We start from the raw sequence: 23,982 nt of genomic DNA, 5'->3' as shown, positions 1-23,982 counted from the left end.
CTATCGCTCTCTCGAAGTGGCGTATCGAGCCTTGGCCAGCCAATGGGGAGCGGCGCAGGAGGCGGACCAGGCCGCTGCCAGGGTTGGGTGCGCCGCTGAACGGATGGCAGAGGGAGCCCAGCCGATTCCTGAGGAACGCTGGCCAGGTGAGAAGGCCTTAGGCTATAACTTGAGAATTAGCTGCAGGTGCAGTCCAGGTTGTTGGTAGGGTTGGACGAAGTGCTGGAGGTGGGGCTTTAATGGCGGCGGGTGGGGTGTGGGAAGCGGGGTCTAGGGCTTTGCAGAGGAGGGGGCGTGGGGTGTAGGGTGGAGACGTCCTGGGATGGAAGGATGTGAAGGTTCGGGATGGGGCGTGCGCTTAGGCCTGGAGGGCGTGGGAAAGATTGGATCCTGCGACTAGTTCTGGAGGGGAGGGCGCTCAGGATGCTGAGGTGGTGGGGTGTCCCGCGGTGGGTAGTGTCAGAGGTGTTATATGCAGGTGGGAGGCAGGGAGTTGGGACCTGCTAGAGTGACCAGAAGAAGGGGGTGGGATGGGGGAGAAAAGGAGTGTGAGCAGGTGTGAGAGTGGGGGCTAACGGGGATGGGGAAGTTTCCGTCTTGGAAAACTAGAAGGAGGATGGGATTCGGATGCCACAGCTCGCAGGCACCGTTGAGGAGGAGACCCGATGCTAAGTGTTTAAAGTGAAGTGTCTTTTGCCCTTATTTGCTTTAGCGATGTGCTCAAATGACCAAAGAGCACACTAGGAAAACTCCCTTAAGGTCCTGCCTCAAATTACCAGTTCCTTTACTCAGCTTGCAGGTAGAGGTTCTAGTACTCTCATTTCTTCCGCTGACTCTTCCAGCTGTGTGGCTCATACCAACTCGTAGTGGTGTTATGTTTTTCTGTTTCAGGCATTCGAGAAAAACAAGTACAAACTTGAGCGATGTGGCGGGATTATGGACTTCCTGGAGTTAGGTGTTTATTCTTGATTGCAAGATGAGGTTTTCCTTTGGGGTTGTAATTAAAGACACATGCAAAACTGCCCCTCTGGGCCAGTTACTTATGGAAAAGGTGTTGTCGGAGCTAGGAGTGTATGGTTCTTTATGCCTTCCACCTAGTCTGGTGTTTTGGTTTTTTTTCCCCCTCTTTTTTCCTCCAATAATACTGAGAAAAAGATCAGGAGGCATGAAGGTTCCTTTTTCTCTCCCTGCAGTCTTGAACAGTGTTGCATATCTTTTATTACTGTATTCTTTATAACTTAGCCCTTGATGAGCTTATGGTTTAAGAAGGCAGCACTTTCTTAAACAGAAATAGCTAACCTACTTCCTTCAACATTTTATTTTAATCTAGCCCTTCCCGCCCCCCCCCCGCCGAGCTTTTCTTGTTTCAGTAGGAAATTTTATTTTCTTTTCCCTCTAGATTGTCATCTGGTTCTGTGAGCTATCTCTGAGATCAGTGGCTTAAATCGGCAGTGTCAATTACAGGCCTACCTTGAGATAGGCAACTGGAAGCGTCTATAGATCAGAGCAGTAGTTGCATTGTGATACATGGGATTGAAAGTGCAGTGATTTGTGTATGTGTTTCTCTCCCTCTTGAGTGCATCACTGTATGTGTGTTAGTGATCAGTCATGCTCTTTAGCTGGCCCTGCAACACCATTAGGATTTGGAACAAAAAGAAGCTCGTGGCCATTCAGTTGCTGCTGAAATGTAGGGCCGTATATTGGGCATATTCAGTCATAGTTTGATTTCTACTTTCACCTCTGTATTTAGTATTCATTTCCCCATTTCCTGCTTTCTTTCATACATTCCTGCTTTTTCTTGAGTGCTCTTTTATTCTGTTTCTTCTTTTTCTCTATTTCCAATCTATTCTATATTCTTTGCATCTCTTCACCCAACCGCCTTTTTCTATTCCTGTGTTTGCTCTTTACTCCTGCTGTACCACGCTATTGCAAGTTGTACTTGTTATGTATTATGTACTTGTTAGCTGTGAAGGAGTAAGAAGCAGAATTATGGTGATAGAGTCTAATCACTCCTTTTGAGTCTTGACACATGGACCTGACTTATGCCTACTTCCTTGCCAGTCGGTCAGACTTCAGGCAAGGCTAGGGTGTTAGTATTGGCTCGGGTGTCAAGTATTAGCTCTGACCCTCTCGGTGTGTTCGTTGGTATGTGTCTCTTTTATGGTTTTTTTGCCGCCATAAAACATGAAAGTGAATTAGATAAGTTAGAAGTGTTTGATGTCCTACAGTCTTGACTTTTCCTTTTCAGCTATTTGAGTGTCATCTGCTGCCTCCCATTGATGTCAAGATGACTAAGCTGGGATTTTTGCGGTTGTCCTATGAGAAGCAGGACACACTACTGAAGCTTCTCATTCTGTCGATGGCTGCTGTGTTATGTGAGTGTGCATGTGGACCTCTCCTTGCGGGTGGAAAGGAGAAAAAAATCAAGAATGGTTTACTTAAATGTCTTGTTCTTTTCAGTAGATTGTAATGTGTTGTTTTTGCTCTTATCCATCAGTATGATTTTATGAAGACAAAAGAAACACAAGGATTATAAAAGTCAGGGCTAGAGATCATCTGGGAAAGAATGGGAAGCATGCTGTACTAGTTGCCTACTTTAGTATTTCTGAAAATCTCTTCAGAACTTACTGTTTGTTTGGTTTTGTTTTTTTTGTTTTGTTTGGTTTTGTTTTTTTAGATTTTCTAGCTCTTTGTGAGTCATAAATATAGTTTTGATTTGCCTTACCCCCCTTAGTTTGTTCCAGAATAAAAGTTAGTTCTGGGGAGGGGAAGTCAACGATTAAAAAAGATGACCATGTAAGTGGAGTGCAGTATTAGTAGGTGAATGCATTGTTATAGGTCTTGAAAGTTAAATGTGTCCTACCTGTGTGGAAAATGTAGGTGTCATTGTCAGGGGAGAGTGAACTTCTTTCGTTTCTTCTGTGTGGGAGAAATGGGTAAACACTTTATTCAGGGATTTTTTTTTAAAAAAATGAATTCTACCCCAAGATAGAACTCAGGCTTGAACTCAGGACCCCAAGATCAAGAGTCGCATGGTGTACTGACTGAGCCAGGCAGGCACCCCTATTCAGGGATCATTTTACATTTCCTGTGACTTCTGTGCTGTGCTATTATCTCTATAATACTACAGTCTACTAGTATTTTTCATGGCACACTACCATTAAGGTATTAACTCTCTGATTTTTGCAGCATTCTCTACTCGTCTCTTTGCTGTCCTGAGATTTGAAAGTGTCATCCATGAGTTTGACCCGTGAGTACTTTTGCTTGATCTGGTATTTGCTTTGGGAAGCATTCAAGTCAATGGATTTCCAAGTGAAATTCTAATCAGCTCTCAGTGATGGGGTTGTGCTTCCTATATATTTAGGGGGGAAAACCCTCAAGTTTTCCAACAGAGATCATTGCTTTCTTTTGAGACATTTCTGTTGGAATTAACCAAGTAAATCTCTCAAACTCATAGAAAATATGAGAAGCATTGCTGGTGTGCCTGCCTGTTAAGACCGGGCCAGGCTAGGAGAAGTCTGTTTGCTCAGCTTATTGAACAATCAGTGATGCACTTTGAGGAAAAGGGGCCTGTGTGAGGCTCAGAAGAAAATCACAAGTCATGAACTTGTGATTTAATGACTGTTTGTTTAACAATTTATATGATAGAAATTGGATCTACTGGTTAAGTTCTAAGACATTGGGGAACATTTTAAGCCATGAATTTTATTAGGGATTTTGTTTATTAGATAAGAAAAGGTATAGGTGAGTATTCATTTTGTTTCAAGCACTGTTTTGCAGATCATCTCTAAATCCTTAACAACCCTATTAGATGGAGGTCCTATTTTCTCCTTTATATAAATGAGGAGACTAGGCCTGGGAGCGGCTATTCAAGTTACACATTTGGAGGAGCCAAGATTTGAATCTAGGTTTATCTGTCTCTGGATACTGGGGACATTTTGTTGTATTGCCTAAAGTAAAGCCAGAATCATAGGTTCTTCAAGCATCATTAATATTTTAAACATAGCATATTTCAGTTTATGGAGCATTGATTCAAAAGTTGATTTGCAAATTTGATATTTTGTGTAGGTGTATGAAAGCCCTTTGGAGGCATACAAATATTTTCTTTGGGGTCTCTCAAATCAATTTATATTTTTTTCTCATGAATGAGGAAACTTAATCTTTTTGTTTCTTGATCACCAGTCTGTTAAGGCTTCTTCTCAGATTCTCTAGATGAACAAACATTAAGGTGAGATGGTCAGGGAAAGCAAGACTATCTGGTCTGTAGTCATAGGCCTGGAAAGGACTGAAGAGATCTTGTGATTTGATGCTTCCATTTGCAGAGCAGGAAACTAAGGGATTGTGACCCCAGTCAGACCTCTTTCCACTAACTTAGACTTCCTCTGCCTCACCTTCCCTTCCCTTCCCTTCCCTTAGGTAAAGGACAGAGTTTTCACACATGTTGACTGCCTGCTACCCTCCTTTCTATTGTTTCTCTGACAGTTACCAAAATAACATCCAACAGCAACAAACAGATGGGTAGAGATTTCTGCCATCTGCTACTTCTGCTCACTTCAGCTGCTAAAACTTGACTGACCAAGGAGGAAATAGGGTTAGAGGGATGGCCAGGAGAGGTGGTTAGTCATGATTGCCTTTAGTAATTAAAAATTTGGTTTATTTATATTTTTTCCTTTTCTTTTTTTCTTATTTCTTTCTACTTTTTTAAATTAAGTTTATACTTGACTGCAGTTGATATGTAATGTTACATAGTTTCAGGTGTACAGTACAGTGATTGGACAAGTTTGCAGTGTTCAGCATAAGTGTGGCTACCATCTGTTGCCATACAATGTTATTACAATATCATTGACTATATTCCCTATGCTGTGCCTTTTATTCCTGTGACTTATTCATCCCATAATTGGCAACCCATTATCTCCCACTCTTCTTCATCCATTTAGCCCATCCCCCCAACCTCTACTGCTCTGGTAGCCATCATATTCTTCTCTGTATTTGCAGGCCTGATTCTGCTTTATGTTTGTTTGTTTGTTTATTTGTTTGTTTGTTTTGGATTCCACATGTGAGCGAAATCATATATTTGTTTTTCTCAATCTGACTTATTTCATTTAGCATAATACCCTCTAGGTCCATCCATGTTGTTGCAAATGGCATGATTTCATCCTTTTTTATGGCTGCATAATATTCCATTGTGTGTATATGTGTGTGTGTGTGTGTGTGTGTGTGTGTGTGTACCATATCATCCTTATCCATTCGTCTGTCGATGGACTTGTAGGTTGCTTCTGTATCTTGGCTACTGTAGATAATGCTGCAGTAAACATAGCGGTGCATATATCTTTTCAAATTCATATTTTCATTTTCTTTAGGTAAACACCCAGGAGAGGAATTACTAGATCATATAGTATTTGTTTTTAATTTTTTGAGGAGCCTTTGTACTGTTTTCCACAGTGGCTGTACCAATTTACATTACCACCAGCAGTGCATGAGGGTTACTTTTATTCCACATCCTCCTCAACACTTGTTATTTCTTGTCTTTTTGATTTTAGCCATTCTGAGAAGTGTACGGTGATATCTCATTGTGGTTTTGCTTTGCATTTCCCTGATGATGAGTGATGTTGAGCATCTTTTCATGAGTCTGTTAGTCATTCTCTCAAGTTTCTTATTTAAAAAGAAATAAGAAAGTGTTACATAGCTTGGACCTAAAGAACTGTGTCTTCCCATGTATGACTCTTAAGCATTTTATGTCACATTTTTTTTTAAAGATTTTATTTTTAAGTAATCTCTGCATCCAACATAGGGTTCGAAGTTACAACCCTGAGATAAGAGTCGAATGCTCTACTGACTGAGCCAGCCAGGTGCTCCTTAAATATTTTTATACTATTTGTATTTTTATGCTATTAGGTAGGTGGCATTCAGAACTATTTTAAACAACATGAGTAGAATTTGTTGTTAAGTTTAAACACTCATTAAGAAGTTTGTGTTACTGAGTGGATTAAACTGTGACATGCGTATAGTGTTACACCAACATCTCTAGAGATGCTCATCACTTGAAGTTATCCGTGTGTCCTTCTGTGTGCTATTGAAATCTTTGTATGTTCCTTTTTCTTGAAAAGAGCCAGATTTATTGATGTCCACATCTCAGCTGTTCTGTCTGTGGGTGCTTGAATTCTCTGACTCGTGCTAATACCGACTAATTGCCAGGCTGGTGAAGTATCCTACTTGAGTTAGGCTCCAGTTGCATTTCCTTTCAAGACAAGCAATGCTTTAGTTGAGACGTGTGGAGCTAGAAATGAGGGGACATATGGTAATGTAAAATGATTTTCATAGGTGGCATAATTTTTGGTACCTAACTGATTTGTAATCATACAGATTGATGTAATGATCAGTTCCTCGATGGTGTGACCTGAGGAACAAGATTCTCTGCAAATTGGTATAGTTATTTGAGTTTGAAGAGGAGGAGATACAGATCATTTCTTTCTTGCTATAGGTACTTTAATTATCGGACTACCCGGTTCCTGGCTGAGGAGGGATTTTATAAATTTCATAATTGGTTTGATGACCGAGCCTGGTATCCTTTGGGACGAATCATTGGAGGAACAATTTATCCAGGTGAGAGGAACTAAAAAAAAAAAAAAAAAAAAAAAAAAAAAGTTAACAGAAATAAGGTATTTGTATGTTATAGAACAGTTTCTCTTATTTCTAATGTCTGCATTTTTTGTGACAATTATAATTTCATTCTAATTACCAGTTCCTAAAAGTGGATCTTCTGTATACAGGAGAATATGTGTGGGAGATGGGGATGGGAGGTTTTTCATAAATTCTGGACTTCGGATTGAATCCTAAGAAGAGAAATTTAATAAGCTTACTGCAGTTGCTATATTAGTGTTTCTGGTAGTTTGTCAGGACCTATGTTACGTTATCACTTGATTGATACTTTGATTCTCTTTCTCTTTCCCTTAAGTTCTTGGTCTTACCAAGATAACCTAATGGAGTTTCTTCTTCCTGTTACAGGCTTAATGATCACGTCTGCTGCAATCTACCATGTACTCCATTTTTTCCACATCACCATCGACATTCGGAATGTCTGTGTGTTCCTGGCCCCTCTCTTCTCTTCCTTCACCACCATCGTCACGTACCACCTTACCAAAGAGCTCAAGGTGAAGGATTTGGGGTGATAGGCTTGGGAATGAATGTTGTTGAACCTCTCTAGTAGATGCTAAAGGGTGGGGGTCTGATAGCCATAGAAGGGCAGGGAGCCAGAGGCTACAGATAGCTTTTGCTAGGCTGAATTACTGGGTTCACTCCAGCCTCTTTCTAGAATATGTGGTTTCTTATTATTAGCAACTGATTGTCCTATAAGAGAACATTTGAAGGTCAAATATAAATTTCTACATAAGATAAAAAAAATGTTTAAAGTATAAAATGTGAGCTTTAGATTTTGAAATCCTCACAACCTAAGGGAGAGGAAAAATAACTATAGGAAGTATTCCAGAATGGTTCATTCTTCCTACTGGAAATGGACATTTAGCAATTATTTGTTGATTCTTTAAACATATATTTAAAAATTTTTTTTTTGTTTTTGGAGAGTGAGCATGCATGTGCACATGCACATGCGAGCTGGAGAGGGGCAGAGGGAGAGAGAGAATCTTCAGTAGGCTCCACACCCAGTGCAGAGCCTGATGCTGCATCTCATGACCACGAGATCATGACCTGAGCTGAAATCAAGAGTCAGGTGTTTAACTGACTGAGCCTCCCAGGTGCCCCTATTTAAAAATTATTGGGGCGCCTGCGTGGCTCAGTCAATTGGGTGTCCAACTTCGGCTCAGGTCATGATCTCACAGTTTGTGAGTTCAAGCCCTGCCAACAGCTGTGCCAACAGCTCGGAGCCTGGAGCTGCTTTTGGATTCTGTGTCTCCCTCTCTCTCTGTCCCTCCCCCACTCATGCTCTGCCTCTCTCTCTCAAAAATAAATAATAAAAAAAACATTAAAAAAATTATTAAATCACTTTTGGAGTAGATTCCATAATGGCTCTCTTTTTCTAGGGTTCTGCCTTGCTAATCTGGCTCCTTAGATGCTATTCTTAGTTTGTGGCTGTGGTGTCAGGGAGATACCTGAGAGGTGATAAACTAGTAGGAGGTTTTGGGACTCTTGAGTTTAGTTTGGAAATCTTTTCATCCTTCTCCTTGCTGCCCTTGTTCCAAATTTGATTCTTATCAACAGACAAGTCCCTACTCTTTTGGAGTGTGATTATATTTCGTTGTTTCTCTCTCCTGACCTCACAGATTGCTTTGTGATATTCCAGCTTTATTATCTAAGTTCCTGGCATCTTTAGTCCAGACAGATGATCACCTTTTGGCTTTTTAGCTTAAATAATAATTGTCTTCCTTTTGATTATCCTTGCATAGCTTTTAGAGGTGTGACTGTCCTGGCAGTGTGCAGGTATTGTTAGGGGCAGGGACTCATAAACCTGGGAATGCTCCAGCCAAACAGCCCATTCTGGGGCAGTGTCTGATGTCTGACAGCTTACATAATTTGTCTGTCCTTAGCATATATGTATTCAGTTTCAGATGTGGTATCATCCTGGGGAATTGGTTGTGAAGTCTTTAGCTTTCTCGTGCTGTGAACATTTCTAGCATTTCTAGCATCACGTCTACTTTGGAAAGTGTTGGACTGTGTTCTGGGCCCAGTATAAGCAGAAGGACTAGTGGATCCTCTCTTCTCTCTTGTGAGTGAATAGTGTTAACTTCCTGTTACCCTCTTTTCTTCCAGGATGCAGGGGCTGGGCTTCTTGCTGCTGCCATGATTGCTGTAGTTCCTGGGTACATCTCCCGATCTGTGGCTGGCTCCTATGATAATGAAGGTAAGACTTAAAATGCCAAAGATGATAAATTCATCTCATTGTTCCATAGACATTCAGAAAGTGCAGTAAAATCTGAGTTCAGATCTGATATTTAGCACTAGCAAAAATGGTATCTGGGTGAGAAGATTAGAAATGGGCTGGAAGGGACCTCAGACAAGTTTATAATCTCTCTCTGTCATCCCCTTCAGAAAGGTAATTTCCTTTTATAAGGGCTTTATCTCTTCTCTGGACTGATAAAAGCAGAGTTAGTTTAGTGTTGAATGGCACTATTATTTTAACATTGTAATTATTTGCATTATTTTCCTAGATAAGAAAAATGGATATCGTTTTTTTTTTTAAGATTTTATTTTTAAGTAATCTGTACACCCAAGGTGGGGATCGAACCCACAACCCTGAGATCAAGAGTTGCATGCTCTACCAACTGAGACAGCCAGGCATGCCGAGAAATTAATGTTCTTAAAGCTATAATGACTTTTGTTGACTGTGTCAATTCAGCCTATATTTATTGAATGTTGTTGGGAAAACACAATGTTAGGTATTATAGATAATGAATAAGATAATTTTGGCTCATATTTAAGGAATTACAGTGACCAATAATGAATAAAATTATGTTGGCCCATAATCTATTAAGGAAGATAAATACAGACCTATAATTCATAACAGGTAGGTAGTATTATGTGTCACTAGAGAAGTATGAATAAAGTACTTTGGAGTGTGAAAGGAGAGGTTAATTCAGATTTGGAGATCAGGGAAGACTTTGGAAGTAGTTGAGGTTGCACTAGGCAGTGAGGTTTGGACTTCATTAGGCATATATATTTATTTTTTATATTTATTTATTTTGAGAGAGAGTGCACGTGCGTGAGTGTAGGAGGAGCAGGCTCCATGCTGTCAGTGCAGAACCTGATATGGGGCTCGATCTCATGAACCATGAGACCATGACTGGAGCTGAAATCAAGAGTCAGATGCTCGACCAACTGAACCACCCAGGCGCCCCTCATTAGGCACATATTAAGGAGAGGGGCAGTCAGGGCATAAGGACTGGCCTGTGGTAAGATGCAGAGGGTGGATGGTGCATAATAATGTGGAATATCTTTAGGACTCTACACTAGCAAGGAATTTAGTGCCTGGAAGGAATAGTAATAATATTTGTTTTAAACTAGGTATTGTTCTAAGTCCTTTAACACTTTTATGAAATAGATACTGTTATGGCCTCATTTTTATAGGAACCCGAGACAATAAGAGGTAAAATAATTGCACTGTTAATGCGCAGTAGGTTTGAGATATGAATCCAGGAAGTCTGTTCCAGAGTAGTAGTCTTAAATATTACGCAAGCATGACCTTTTATTGAATTTTTTTCTGTTCTTTCTGCAGGGATTGCCATCTTCTGCATGCTCCTCACCTACTACATGTGGATCAAAGCAGTAAAGACTGGTTCCATCTATTGGGCTGCCAAGTGTGCCCTTGCTTATTTCTACATGGTAACTCTTCACTCCTGTATTCCACGAGTGTCTTTATTGGAACTGATACAAATTGGAAATAGCTCTTGGGCTTTGAGACCGTGGATTGGAGGCTAAAAGTCTTTATTTTCTCTTATATCCATACAAAGCCTAATCCAAGGCAGGTGTGGCCATCCGTTGTGTAACAGCAAGATAGAGGCAATGTTTTTAATTTTTAAAGTTCTTCAGATACCCTATGACCTGTGGGTACATATTGGTTGGCCACATTTTCTGCTGTGTTCCTTTAAAATTTTTCCTTTTCTTTTCTAATGTATTTTTTTCCTGTTCAATCTTACATAGTCACTTAGACTTCTTCCCTTAACTGCTTCCACCTGCTCACGTTTCCTATGTATCCCTAAATTGTCCACATGACATTACAATAGATTACATGTAGATGAACCCTGAGAGTTGGGTGTTGCTGCTTTTGTTATCATGATGGTAGGAGGCATAGGGAATAGGGGATTGAGTTACAGTAATAGGGGTGACTTTGATTTTTCTACTTAAAGAAATCATTTATTTAAACTCTTGAGGCCCCTTTGTCATAAATAAAGCTTATAGTTACTGTAAAGGGATGTTCTTTGAAAAGATCACAGGTAATATCGTAAGTGGTGGCCTGAGGAGGAGCGCTCAGAGGAGCTCTTCTTTTTTATCCTGTCCTAGGTCTCTTCCTGGGGAGGCTATGTGTTCTTGATCAACTTGATCCCACTCCATGTACTGGTGCTGATGCTCACAGGACGCTTCTCCCACCGGATCTATGTGGCCTACTGTACTGTTTACTGCCTGGGCACCATTCTTTCCATGCAGATCTCCTTTGTGGGTTTCCAGGTGAGCCCTAGACTGAATAGAGTTGTTAGCTTCTTCAACTTCTTTAAACAGCTCCAAGTAGCTTGATTTACCTTGGACCGTTGTGTTAACTGAAGTAACAGCATCACTGGTCATTAAAGTCTGCTTCCAGGGGTGTGTTAATATTTGCTCCAAAAAGTTTGAATTTAATGACTCTTAATTTGTCTTAGGTTTGTCAGAAGGAGGGATAGTTTGAGCTGAGTTGATATGAATGCAAAGTTATTTCCAGTCCTTTTTAATGCTAATGAGTCCATTTGATAGTAATGACCCCTGAACTTCTTGATGGGATCTATGTGAAAGTCCTTTAGGAAGCAAAGTACAAACGTTTTTATTTTTTCAATTTTTTAAATGTTTATTTTGGGGGAGGGGAAGAGAGAGAGAGAGCACGAGCACGCGAGTGGGCAAGTTTGAGCAGGGGAGGGGCAGAGAGAGGGAGACAATCTAAAGCAGGTTCCAGGCTCTAAGCTATCAGCACAGAGCCTGATGTGGGGCTCAAACTCACAAACTGTGAGATCATGACCTGAGCCTAAGTCTGCCACGTAACTGACTGAGCCACCCAGGTGCTCCTCAAAGTACAAACTTTTAACCCCATTTCCCATAGGGTTAAGAGATAATTATAAAGTCAGAGAATAATGTGGTGTGTTTGATTTCTCATATAAAATTCTTATGGAAATGGAGGACTTATTCAGAGGTCAGCTTGTATTTTCTTTACTGATCACCTGCTATATGCAATTCGCTAATCACTGGGAAATGTAAAAATTAAAAATATGATTCTTGTCCTTAAGGAAGTTACAGTCTTGTGGGGAAGGAAGTACATGCAGCTGTCTATATTCTGTAGTATAGCAGTTCTGGAAATGTAATTCGCCGACCAGCAGCAGCATCAGGAACTTGTTAAAAATACAAATTCTGGGGACAGCTATCAGACTCTGTTGGTAGAGCATGCGACTCTTGATCTTGGGGTTGTGAGTTCAAGGCCCACGTTGGGTGTAGAGATTACAAAAATAATAATAAAGTTAAGTATTGTGAGGAACCAAATAAACCCAACAAATTTTTTTTATTCAAAAACAGCAAATTCCAGGGCTTCATCAGAGACCCACTGAATCAAACTCTAAGGGGTAGAGCTCAGCAATCTGTGTCTTAACACCCTTTCTTCTTCGCCCTCTCCATGATTGTGGTACTCACTAGAGTTTGAGAACCACTGGTCTAAGCAAAGAATTTATAAGTAATGAAAGAGCGAAAGTGCGTGGAACAGAGGGGAGTGATGGATTTCAGTTTGGCAGATTGGGAGGAAATGGTATTTGCAAGATAGAGTAAGGTATGATTTATAGGACTTCAAATACTGTTTGGAAAATGTGGTAGGTGAAATTAGCCCCTCTCCTCCATTGGCCCTACCTAATTCCTTGGAGTCCTCAAAACTCATTTGAGCCTTTGTTTGGTCTGAACTGGGTCAGGATAATTCAGGTCTAGGTTGGACTCCTTGCTTTCCAGCATTGTCATATCTGTGCTTTTACCTACAGCCCGTCCTTTCGTCAGAGCACATGGCGGCTTTTGGGGTCTTTGGTCTCTGCCAGATCCATGCCTTTGTGGATTATCTGCGCAGCAAGTTGAATCCACAGCAGTTTGAAGTTCTTTTCCGAAGTGTCATCTCCCTGGTAGGCTTTGTCCTTCTCACCGTGGGAGCGCTCCTTATGCTGACAGGTAGGGAAGGCCCACAGCTTTTGTAAATGAATATGGCCACATAATGAACTTCAAAAATAGGGGTTATTTCTTGACCACAGAAAGATTCATTCTTTTTCTCCTAAGAGTATAAAGTCCTACTTCTTCAATTCAGTCCACTTGTCAGCCCCAGTGTTTGGATTCTGCATAGTTAAGAATGTCTTGTTAGAGTAGCTCTTTTTTTTTAATGTTAATTTATTTTTGACAGAAAGAGACAGAGCATGAGTGGGGGAGGGGCAGAGAGAGAGGGAGACACAGAATCCGAAGCAGGCCCCAGGCTCCGAGCTGTCAGCACAGAGCCCGACGCCGGGCTCGAACTCGCGGGGCTTGAATTCGCAGACCGCGAGATCATGACCTGAGCCGAAGTCGGACGCTCAACCGACTGAACCACCCAGGTGCCCCTAGAGTAGTTCTTAATGTTAGCAACATCACACTTTGTTGAAAGGACTGGATCTTGCCTTGCTAATTTTTCTCTCTGTTTTTTTCCTTTTCTTTCCTACTGGTAGGGTAAGAGAAATCATAACACTGCTGGCCATTCCTTACAAACATGGCCTGTCTAAGCCCATATGCACTAACTCACGGCTGTTTAGCATGCCACATTTTTTTCCTTTGTTTTTCCCATTTGTCCTTCTCAGAGGCTGATTGGATTCTGCCTAGGTCTGTCTGTGTGGTCTATTTCAGAGCAGCACTGGAGGATGTAGTAGCTTTGTTTATAGAGCTGACCTTGGTTTGGCCAGATTTGACCCTAAAACCTTCACAGGAAACACTTTTGCCTCCCATCTCTGACTTTATGTACAGCCTGACTTTATTCTGCTGGCTGGGCTGACAAAAGTACTCTCAAGTTTGAAAGCAAAGAGTGAGATTCTCAAACTATTGATGGTATTTTAACAAAAACTTAGTCCTTTTCTGTCTTAGAGACTCTTATGAAAATAGGAAATTGTGATTAATTAGGATAAGGTGTTATTTTGTTTCAAGTGTGATTGTGAAATATTTGTTGCTTCTTTGCTGCCAGGAAAAATATCTCCCTGGACTGGGCGTTTCTACTCACTGCTGGATCCTTCTTATGCTAAGAACAACATCCCCATCATTGCTTCTGTGTCTGAGCATCAGCCCACGACCTGGTCCTCATACTATTTTGACCTACAGCTTCTGGTCTTCATGTTTCCAGGTCTGTCTACTTTGTGTTCTGAAGTGGCCTTCTTTGTAAGAATCACCATTTGATTCAAAATAAGTAAATTACCCTCATCCTTGTACTTTGTTGTTGTTTTTGTTTTTTGCCTCTTTACCCTATGCAGTACAAAGGATGGCTAAGCACATTTTTCTAATATTTGAAGCAGAGTAGAAGTCAGAAGTTGAACAGTTGGAGATGCTGGCAAGTTCAGAGCCTCACAGTTTTCTGTTCATTTGTATTATAAGTTAAAATTCAGCTCAAATTTGTATTCAGGCTTTTGTTTTTGTTTTTGAGTACTTTCAGTGTACCTCTCTCCCATCCCCCATCCCTGACTCTTCCCCATTTATCTATCTTCTTGGCAGTACTAAAGTTTGAGAATAGGCATGGCTGGTTGTAAAGCCTCAGTTACTTACCTTCTAGCCAATCCAGAAATGTTTTTGAATTTACTGGTGGTGGGGTGTTTCCTTTTTTATTTTTTTAATAAAACAGCTTCTAAGGTTTTTATCCCTCATGAAAGTAAGTTGTTGTCTATTGTAAAAAATACAGACAAGTTAAAAAAAAAAATTGGGGAGTTCTCCCAAACATCTATTGCTATTGTTAACATATTGATGTATATTCATCCTGTTATTTATTCATTTATTTATTTTAGTCTTTTTAAAATTTTTTTATTTAAATTTTTTTTTTTTTAGTAACCTCTACACCGAACCTGGGGCTCAAACTCATGACCCGGAGATCAAGTGTCACATGCTCTTCTGAGCCAGCCAGGCACCCCCTCATCCAGTTACTTATTGAACAAAAATCGGATAATACTGTTTATTTTTTTTTTAACGTTTTCTCATTTTTTTTTGAGAGACAGAGAGAGAGTGACCAGGGGAGGGGCAGAGAGAGAGAGAGAGACAGAATCCAAAGCAGGCTCCAGGCTCTGAGCTCTCAGCACAGAACCTGATGTGGGTCTCAAACTCATGAACCGTGAGATCATGACCTGAGCCTAAATCTGCCACTTAACTTACTGAGCCACCCAGGTGCCCTCAGGATGATACTGTTTTTCCCCAATTTTTTTCATTTTACAAAGAATCATAATTTCTGTTATTTAGTATTATTTTAGAGATGTAACATTTAAATGTATTATTTTTAAATTTTTTAAGTACAGAGATGTGTAAAGAAGATGGCAAATAGTCCATAATATCCTGCAGCAATATTTTAATTGATGTATTCTATTATATCAATACGCTATAAAAACTACATCTTTAATGTTGGATATTTAAGTCGTTCTGATTTTTTGATGTTTTAAAGGGTTCTATAGTAAATAAATGTCTTTGCACATATCTATGATTATTTATTTTAGCTGCCTGCTTCTTTTTACTTTTACTTTTGTAGTTGGTCTCTATTACTGCTTTAGCAACCTGTCTGATGCCCGGATTTTCATCATCATGTATGGTGTGACCAGCATGTACTTTTCAGCTGTCATGGTGAGGAATGCTCTCAGTCCTAGCAACATTTCCACCCCTGACTCTGAGGTGCATGGCAGGATTCAGAATGTAATGATTGTGCACATGCTTTCCTTGGAGCATTTGAGGAACTGAGTTGTAAAGCTGCTCACTGGTGCTGATCCTTCCCAGGGATGTATGGTGCACTCATACATTCTGGTGGTGGGGCCCAACTTTCTGGGATTCATAACCTTGTGTTAGGGAGAGACACATAACACTCTGTTGGATAAAGTGACCATGGGCAGCTTTCTTTGTCTCTCTTTCTCAGTGTCTTAAGAAAGGAGTTGATGTTTTTTTCCTTAACGTTCTGGGAAGATTGCCAAGTATTAGATTGTTGAAAGAGGAAAGATTTTATAAATTGTAGTAAGACAGTGTTACGCTTTTTTTTTTTTTTTAAATTTCAAACCATAGTTAAAAACATTCTTTAACATAGCATTATTCAGGACGCTTTCATATATACGCATGTAACTGAAAAACAGCTTTAAGAAGTGTATACTTCCATTGTAGATGTATCAAATATTTTCTCATATCCTGTTCTGTTTTACTAAGAAATCATGTTTGTTGAAAACCGCTGAATTGATGTCGTGATCTACTACCAGGTTGAAGTCTTTAATTTTGTAAAACACTGATTGAACTGTGTTTTTGCTTTCTGTCTCTTTTAGGTGCGTCTCATGCTAGTGTTGGCACCTGTAATGTGCATCCTTTCTGGCATTGGAGTCTCCCAGGTGCTGTCCACTTACATGAAGAATCTGGACATAAGTCGTCCAGACAAAAAGAGCAAGAAGCAACAGGATTCTACCTACCCTATTAAGAATGAAGTGAGAATTAAGCAACACTAAGAACAGGCTTGGGAAAATGTGTGTGTGTGTGTGTGTGTGTTTTGAGTGAGGGAGTAGAGTGCTGTCATAGTGGGTGAACTCATACAGGTCTTGACTCATTTGGATTCATTTCATCTGTATTATTGTGTGTAAGAAGCTGTTCTGAGTTGTGTAAATTTAATTTACAACACAGTTTTCTTGTTTAGGTGGCAAGTGGGATGATATTGGTCATGGCTTTCTTTCTCATCACCTACACCTTTCATTCAACCTGGGTGACCAGTGAGGCCTACTCTTCTCCCTCCATCGTGCTGTCTGCCCGTGGTGGGGATGGCAGTAGGATCATTTTTGATGACTTTCGAGAAGCATACTATTGGCTCCGTCACAATACTCCAGAGGTAAAAATTTGGGGGGGGCGTGGGACAAGTTGGGGACATTTGCTCTGATAGTGAATCATACAGCTTTTAGATGGGTGGAAAGCTTGGAGAAATTGGAACTATAGAACCCTCGTGCTGAGTGAGCCTTGAAAGTCAGCCTTCATTCAATTCAGGATTTCTTTTGTATCCTTACTGATAATCATCTACACTCTGACACTGTGGTGATTTTATCATGAGGTGGACCATCCCAATTATAAAAGAAGTCAGAAAGTTAGAAACATGAAAAAAGATAGTTTCCATAAAGTGATCACCGAATGATAAGCACTTTTAACATTTTGGTTTAAAGCTTTTGAGAATCTGGGGGCGCCTGGGTGGCGCAGTCGGTTAAGTGTCCGACTTCAGCCAGGTCACGATCTCGTGGTCCGTGGGTTTGTGCCCCGCGTCAGGCTCTGGGCCGATGGCTCGGAGCCTGGAGCCTGTTTCCGATTCTGTGTCTCCCTCTCTCTCTGCCCTTCCCCCGTTCATGCTCTGTCTCTCTCTGTCCCAAAAATAAATAAACGTCGGAAAAAAAAAAAAAAAGCTTTTGAGAATCTGAAGTGATTTTCTTTGCAGTAGCTATTGGGAGTAGCACTTCTGAGTTAGACTCTTAAGGAATTAAGCTGTAAGAATTTCTTAATCCTGGTACATCATATCCCGTGGTTTGTATTCCCTCCCATTTTTATAATTACTGCTTTTTGTGAATTGTGAAAGCTCATTTAATATAATTATCTGATGACACCAGAATGTTTATTTGGAAATATCACACAGTCCCCCTACACCTGCCATCCTATTATGCTTGTTTATATAAGGTGATCTGAGATGAAAGTATTGGGAGTGTTAGATTGTATAATTTACACTGAGATTTCACGATTATATGTAAATGTAGTACCAAGTGCCAAGAATTATTTTCTTTGTAGGAAGTCCCTCACTTACTATACTATAGGATGCCCTTCCAGTTTTTCTCTTGTATTTGATTTTTGGAGGCAGCGAGCAACTTATTTTCATTTCCCATTCTTCTTTCAGGATGCGAAGGTCATGTCATGGTGGGATTATGGTTACCAGATTACGGCTATGGCAAATCGGACAATTTTAGTGGACAATAACACATGGAATAATACCCATATTTCTCGAGTAGGACAGGTAAAGTGAAGGGATTATTGAGTATTTGGCTCATGGGATCTAGTGGGAAATATTTCTCTCTGAGGGATCACATGACTTGGAATTTTTTGCTTTGAGAAATGTGCATTTATTTTTCTAGGCAATGGCATCCACAGAAGAAAAAGCCTATGAGATCATGAGGGAGCTTGATGTCAGCTATGTGCTGGTCATTTTTGGAGGCCTTACTGGGTATTCCTCTGATGGTATGTACTTGATTCTATTTCTAACTATAGTCACAGATTCTAAGAAAACTAGATGACTGTCCTATTTTTCTGTCTTTTTACTGATCTCAACATATTTTCTTGGTTGGGGAAGTTCCTCAGTATTTGTAACGTTAGGGGTTGTTTTGTTTTGGTCTTTTTGGCAACAAGTAGGAGGTAAATGTAAATAATTCTCATTTAGATATGGCATGGTATAGTTGTCTAAAGACCTAGGAGTTGCTTACAACCAGGAAACAAAGAACATAAAGCTTAGCCGAACCTATTGTGGCGATCATTTTACAGTATAGGTAAATCAAATAAAAAATAATAACAGGTAAAATACAGTGTGGAAAAAAACATAAGGCATCTGAAAATGAACTTTAAAATTAGCATTTTTAGTGGGTTTAAGCCATAGATTCATCTGCCAGCTTAAAATGTTTCATATTTGAGATATATATATATATGTGTATATATATATATATATGTATGTGTATGTATGGCATATGTTATGTTATATATACATATATGTATGTATGTATGGTATATGTTACCATGTTCCCTGTGATTGTTAGCAAAATTCTGTTTTTAGAAGAATCATCAAAACATGGTTTGCTGCCTTAAAAAAAACTTTTAAGAAATTAAAGCAATACTTTATATACTTTAACATATTAAATTCTTTTGAGGGTTTATAACAAAAAAATGGTAGGGAGTACCCTGTCCCTAAACTTAAACTCCCTTATGATACAAGTTTCCAGAGGCAATTATTTCTCTAGTTGTTTCTTCTGGTACTTATGTTCATATTTAAAAAATATGTGTATTCTATTCATTGAGCATTTTATATATGCTATATCAATTTATAATTGTAGATAAGAAATTTCATTCTTTTTACCTTTTCTCACTCCCTCCTTTTCCTCTTGATTCTCCTTAGTAGAGTTAATTTTTAGTTTTTGGTTAAATCCAGATAAAGTGTTTTCAAAGTCCTGACTATGTAAATATTCATTGTTGAGTCAACCAGTATACCATGGTTACAGTCTTTCCTCGAATAACTTTTCTTTTCCTGCAGTTACTAACTACCTCTTATTTCTATCTTAGTTTTCTTTGAATATATGCCTGCTTGTAAAGATGTTTAAATTTTAGATTATATGTATATAGTATGTGTAATGTGCCAAGTATAAAGTAAGAAGATTGGTTTTCTTGTGTGTCTTGTACAGCAGAGGAGGAATGATGAGAGCAGGGACATGTGTTCACAGACTTGAACTTTCACAATCACACCAGCACTATTTGTGTGTAATTATTTATAGGTTTTCTAATAGTCACAATATAGCCAAATCCTATAGAAAAGCATTTGTGTATGTATGTCTATGTGTGTATGTATTTTTATATGTATCATTGTACACATATGTGGTAGAAAGGGATAATTTCTTGAGGTCTTAGCACTAACCATTGTTAAGTAACCACTTTCAGTCAGTTGACCTTTTATCGCCTACTAACGTGCACAGAAGTGTGTTTAATGCTGGCATAAAAATAAATGTCATTATTTGGAACATACTGTAATTTTTTTGTGTGAGATTAAGGAAATTACCATATCATCCCCTGCCTGTGGCAACCACAATTCTGATTTCTGTTTCTGAGTTTGTTTTTTTAGATTCCACATAGAAGTGAGATCATACAGTATCTGTTTTTCACTGTCTGACTTACTTCACTTAGCATAATGCTCTTAAGGTCCATCTCTGTTGTTGCAAATGGCTGAATTTCCTTTTTTTCTTTTTTTTCAATGGCTGAATGGTATTCCATTTTATATATGTGGTGTGTGTGTGTGTGTGTGTGTGTGTGTGTGTGTGTGTGTGTGTATCTAGATATATAGATATAACATTTTCTTTACCCATTCATCCATCAGTGGACACTTAGGTTGTTTCCGGGTCTTGGCTATTATAAGTAAAGTACAGTGAACATGGGGGTGCAGTTATCTCTTTGAGATAGTAATTTCATTCTTTCAGATATATACCCAGAAGTGGGATTGGTGGATAATATGGTGGTTGTATTTTTAAATTTTTGAGCAACCTCCATACTGTTTTATGTAGTGGCTACATACCACTGCCAATTTACATGCCTACCAACGGGATATAAGGTTTCCCATTTTTCCACATCCTTGCCAGCATTTGTTATGTCTTGTCTTATGATAATTAGGTGTTAGGTGGTATCTCGTTATGGTGTTGAGTTGTATTTCCCTAATGATTAGTAATGTTGAGCACTTTTTCATGTACATGTTGACCATTTGAATATCCTTGGAAAAATGTCTATTCAGGTCCTTTGCCCATTTTTAATCAGATTATTTGGGGGTTTTGTTACTTTTTTTTAAATCCTTTTTCTTTAAAGCTTATTTATTTATCTTGAGAGAGAGAGAAAGCATGAGTCAGGGAAGGGCAGGGAGAGGAGAGAGAAAGAGAAGTGAGATTGAGAGAGACAGAGAGAGAGACAGAGAGAGAGAGAGAATCCCAAGCAGGCTCTGTGCTGTCAGCTCAGCCCGATGTGGGGCTCGAACCCACAAATGATGAGATCATAGCCAAAGTCAGAGGCTTAACCGACTGAGCCACCCAGGCAGCCCTGGGGTTTTGTTATTAAGACATATGAGTTCCTTATATTTTACTTCCTTTGTTTTGTTTTTGGACTAAGTCTTACAAGTCCAGTATGTACTTTATATTTCCAGCACGTCTTAATTTGGACTAGCCACCTTTCAAGTGTCAGTAGCTACAGGTGGCTAGTATATAGAGCTCCTATACTGGACAGCTCAGCCCAGCTCATACCTGGGAATACTATCTTTGTGACTTAACTCTGGACCAATAGCACAGGATTTCAGGAATAATCTACAGAAGAGTTGTAAATTTTGAGGGAAAAGTTTTGCTGCCACATTGTGTTTCATGTTTTTAAAAATTAGACTTAAATGGTACTATTTCCCATTTAAAAATGAGGGATTTTCTTAGAAATAGTGGCTTTTTCAAATGTCATGTCATTATGTTGTACCCCTTAAACTAATATTGTATGTTAACTATGCTTCAGTTAAAAAAAAAAAAAACAAGGAAAGAAATGGTAGCTTTTCATTAGGTGATTTAGCTCCAGCAGCCTTTGTGACACAGCAATTCTCTTTCTACTTTTTTCTAGATATCAATAAGTTTCTGTGGATGGTCCGCATTGGAGGGAGCACCGACACAGGCAAACATATTAAGGAGCATGATTATTATACTCCAACTGGGGAATTCCGTGTGGACCGTGAAGGTTCTCCAGTGCTGCTCAACTGCCTTATGTACAAGATGTGTTACTACCGCTTTGGACAGGTCTACACAGAAGCCAGTGAGTGATATATAACATTAATAACACAGTAAGAACCGTGATAGCTAACACATACAGTTTTTTCAGATACCAGGCATTGCTCCAAGTGCTTTACATCTATGAACTCATATGATCTTCACTACAACTCAAAACATAGATACTAATATTATTTCAATTTTATATATGAGGAATTTCAGGTACAAATAAGTTACTTACCTGCCCAATGTCACGTAACTAACTAGTGGCAGAGTTAGGTTAAACTCGGGCGGTCTTGCTCTAAATTCTGTACTTTTACCCATTACATTTTATTGCCTCTCAGTAAAAGAGGAGAGAGGAATGGAGAGAGGAATGAAGGGGGATACAGTGATATAAAGGACTTTTCATTTCCTTAAATAAATACATGGAGACTAATCTGATTAGGTTAAGTCTTTCCTTCTGACTTTAATTTCTTGTTTCTGCACTAGGGACAATTCCTGAAGTGGATTCTGGTCTTTGATTTCTTTTTGTTTTTTGGTTTTTTTTGTTTTTTTTTTGAGAGAGGGAGACAGAGAATGCATGCATGAGTGGTTGAGGTGGGGGCAGAAGGGGAGAGAGAGAGAGAATTCCAAGCAGCTCCATGCTGTCCAGCTGACACTCAACCGACTGAGCCACCCAGGTGCCTCCCTCCCTTTTTTTAAAATTTTTTAAATTTAGTTTTATGGGGTGCCTGGGTGGCTCAGTTGGTTGAGCATCTGACTTCAGCTCAGGTCATGATCTCAGTTTGTGAGTTCGAGCCCCATGTCGGGCTCTGTGCTGGTGGCTCAGAGCCTGGAGCCTGCTTCAGATTCTGTGTCTCCCTCTCTCTCTGCCCCTCCCTCCACCGTCTCTCAGAAATAAACATTACAAAAATGTTTTTTAGTTTACTTTTTTTTTTTAGAGAGAGGCAGGCCTTCGACTTCTGATAGGTTCTTCTCTGATCCATGGAAGGGTTACTAGTGTAACACAGAGGCCTCTGGGTAGCATCCCCAGGAAAGGAGGGGCTGGGAAGTCAGCCTCCCATCTCTTAAAAGAGATAGCCTCCATGAATTTGCCAAGCATTAACTTGGAGAGGACTTGAGTCAAGGTAACACTTGATCTGTGCTTACTACCTGATGTCTTTTTGTATAGGTCCTACTCTCTACACAAACTACAGGCTGAGAAATAACATTCCATTTGGTAGATGATTTATCAGATTGATTTACCCTTTCCTTAGGAAATCAGCACTGTAGAAAGAAGTGTTTCTCTCTCTCTCTCTCTCTTTTTTTTTTGTTCCATTCTAGAACGCCCACCAGGCTTTGACCGTGTCCGGAATGCTGAGATTGGGAATAAAGACTTTGAACTTGATGTCCTGGAGGAAGCATATACCACAGAACATTGGCTAGTCAGGATATATAAGGTCAGCAGGTGCTACACTGAGAAAGCAGCTCTCATGTTTGCAGATTGGTTCTAGTGCTTAAGAATGGGCCACATATTTGTAATATAGGGACTTTATTTTTTTAAGTTTTTTTATTTTGAAAGAGCATATGAGTGGGAGGGTTGCAGAGAGAGAGAGAATCCCAAGCAGGCTCTGTGCCATCAGCACAGAGCCTGGCATGGGGCTCGAACTCATGAACCATGAGATCATGACTGAGCCGAAATTAAGAGTCGGATGCTTAACCGACTGAGCCGCTCAGGCTCCCCTAATACAGGGACTTTTCTAATGTCAGAAAAGTAGTTTGCAACTCAGAATGTTAATATTTTTATTTTAGATTGTTGTTAGAGAGTAGACACCTAGTCTGCTGTCATTTTGGCTGTGGTTATAGTGTTATTTTTCCAGTTGGGGCTGTACTTGATCTGTTTTAGTAATTATCAGGCTTGGAGGGTAGAAAAGTGTGTGTGTGTGTGTGTGTGTGTGTGTGTGTGTGTGTGTGTACACTACATTTTCTTTCCCCCCCGCTGAAGAATTTATGGCATAGAGTTACACAGAAATGTGTTATATCTCTTACATAAGAAAAGATTGACAACCCCTGATACATTTGGCAGGTAGACCATTTATTCTACTCTTGAGAGGTACTCCTAAAGGCTAAGCAGAGAGTAGCTAGTCTCAAACCTGTGTTCGTTTTGTCACAAAACCACACCAGGCAGCAGAACCCAACTCAGTAGAGAAGCTCTCCAAAGTTGACCTGATCATAAATATTAAAATGACATCCTTATGTTGCAGGTAAAGGACCTGGATAATCGAGGCTTGTCACGGACATAAATGTTACAGCCAGCTCTGATACGCTTCGCACTGAATGCGTCACGTTTAGGACGCTGAAGACGTTTTTTAAATATGCAGTTTATAAGAACAGAGCACGATGGGATTAGTATTGTCTGGAAGTTTTGCCCTGGGCAGTATGGGCTGGGCCAAATGGAACCATTTTTATAATTCTGAGCAGGTTACCAAATGAAATGTCATGGCTTTACTTTGGTCAATTAAAGGGGGGAACTTTTTTTTTTTAA

At 39.7% G+C, this 23,982-nt stretch overlaps 1 protein-coding gene across 1 annotated transcript; it reads left to right on the top strand.

Moving 5' to 3' along the window:
- On the top strand, nt 1-23,982 carry STT3A (STT3 oligosaccharyltransferase complex catalytic subunit A). The gene is made up of 18 exons (XM_015074069.3): nt 1-146; nt 2,249-2,375; nt 3,190-3,250; nt 6,482-6,603; nt 7,006-7,151; nt 8,764-8,854; nt 10,226-10,332; nt 11,011-11,175; nt 12,711-12,891; nt 13,922-14,077; nt 15,458-15,549; nt 16,230-16,385; nt 16,592-16,780; nt 17,822-17,938; nt 18,057-18,159; nt 21,316-21,504; nt 22,782-22,897; nt 23,702-23,982. Exons 2-18 carry the CDS (start codon nt 2,288-2,290, stop codon nt 23,738-23,740), a joined length of 2,118 nt encoding a protein of 705 aa, XP_014929555.1. The 5' UTR covers nt 1-146; nt 2,249-2,287; the 3' UTR covers nt 23,741-23,982.

The sequence above is a fragment of the Acinonyx jubatus genome, chromosome D1 (assembly GCF_027475565.1).
Source record: "Acinonyx jubatus isolate Ajub_Pintada_27869175 chromosome D1, VMU_Ajub_asm_v1.0, whole genome shotgun sequence".
NCBI lineage: Eukaryota > Metazoa > Chordata > Mammalia > Carnivora > Felidae > Acinonyx > Acinonyx jubatus.
The sequence above is the reverse complement of the archived record's forward strand: the minus strand, read 5'-3'. Positions and strand labels throughout refer to the sequence as shown.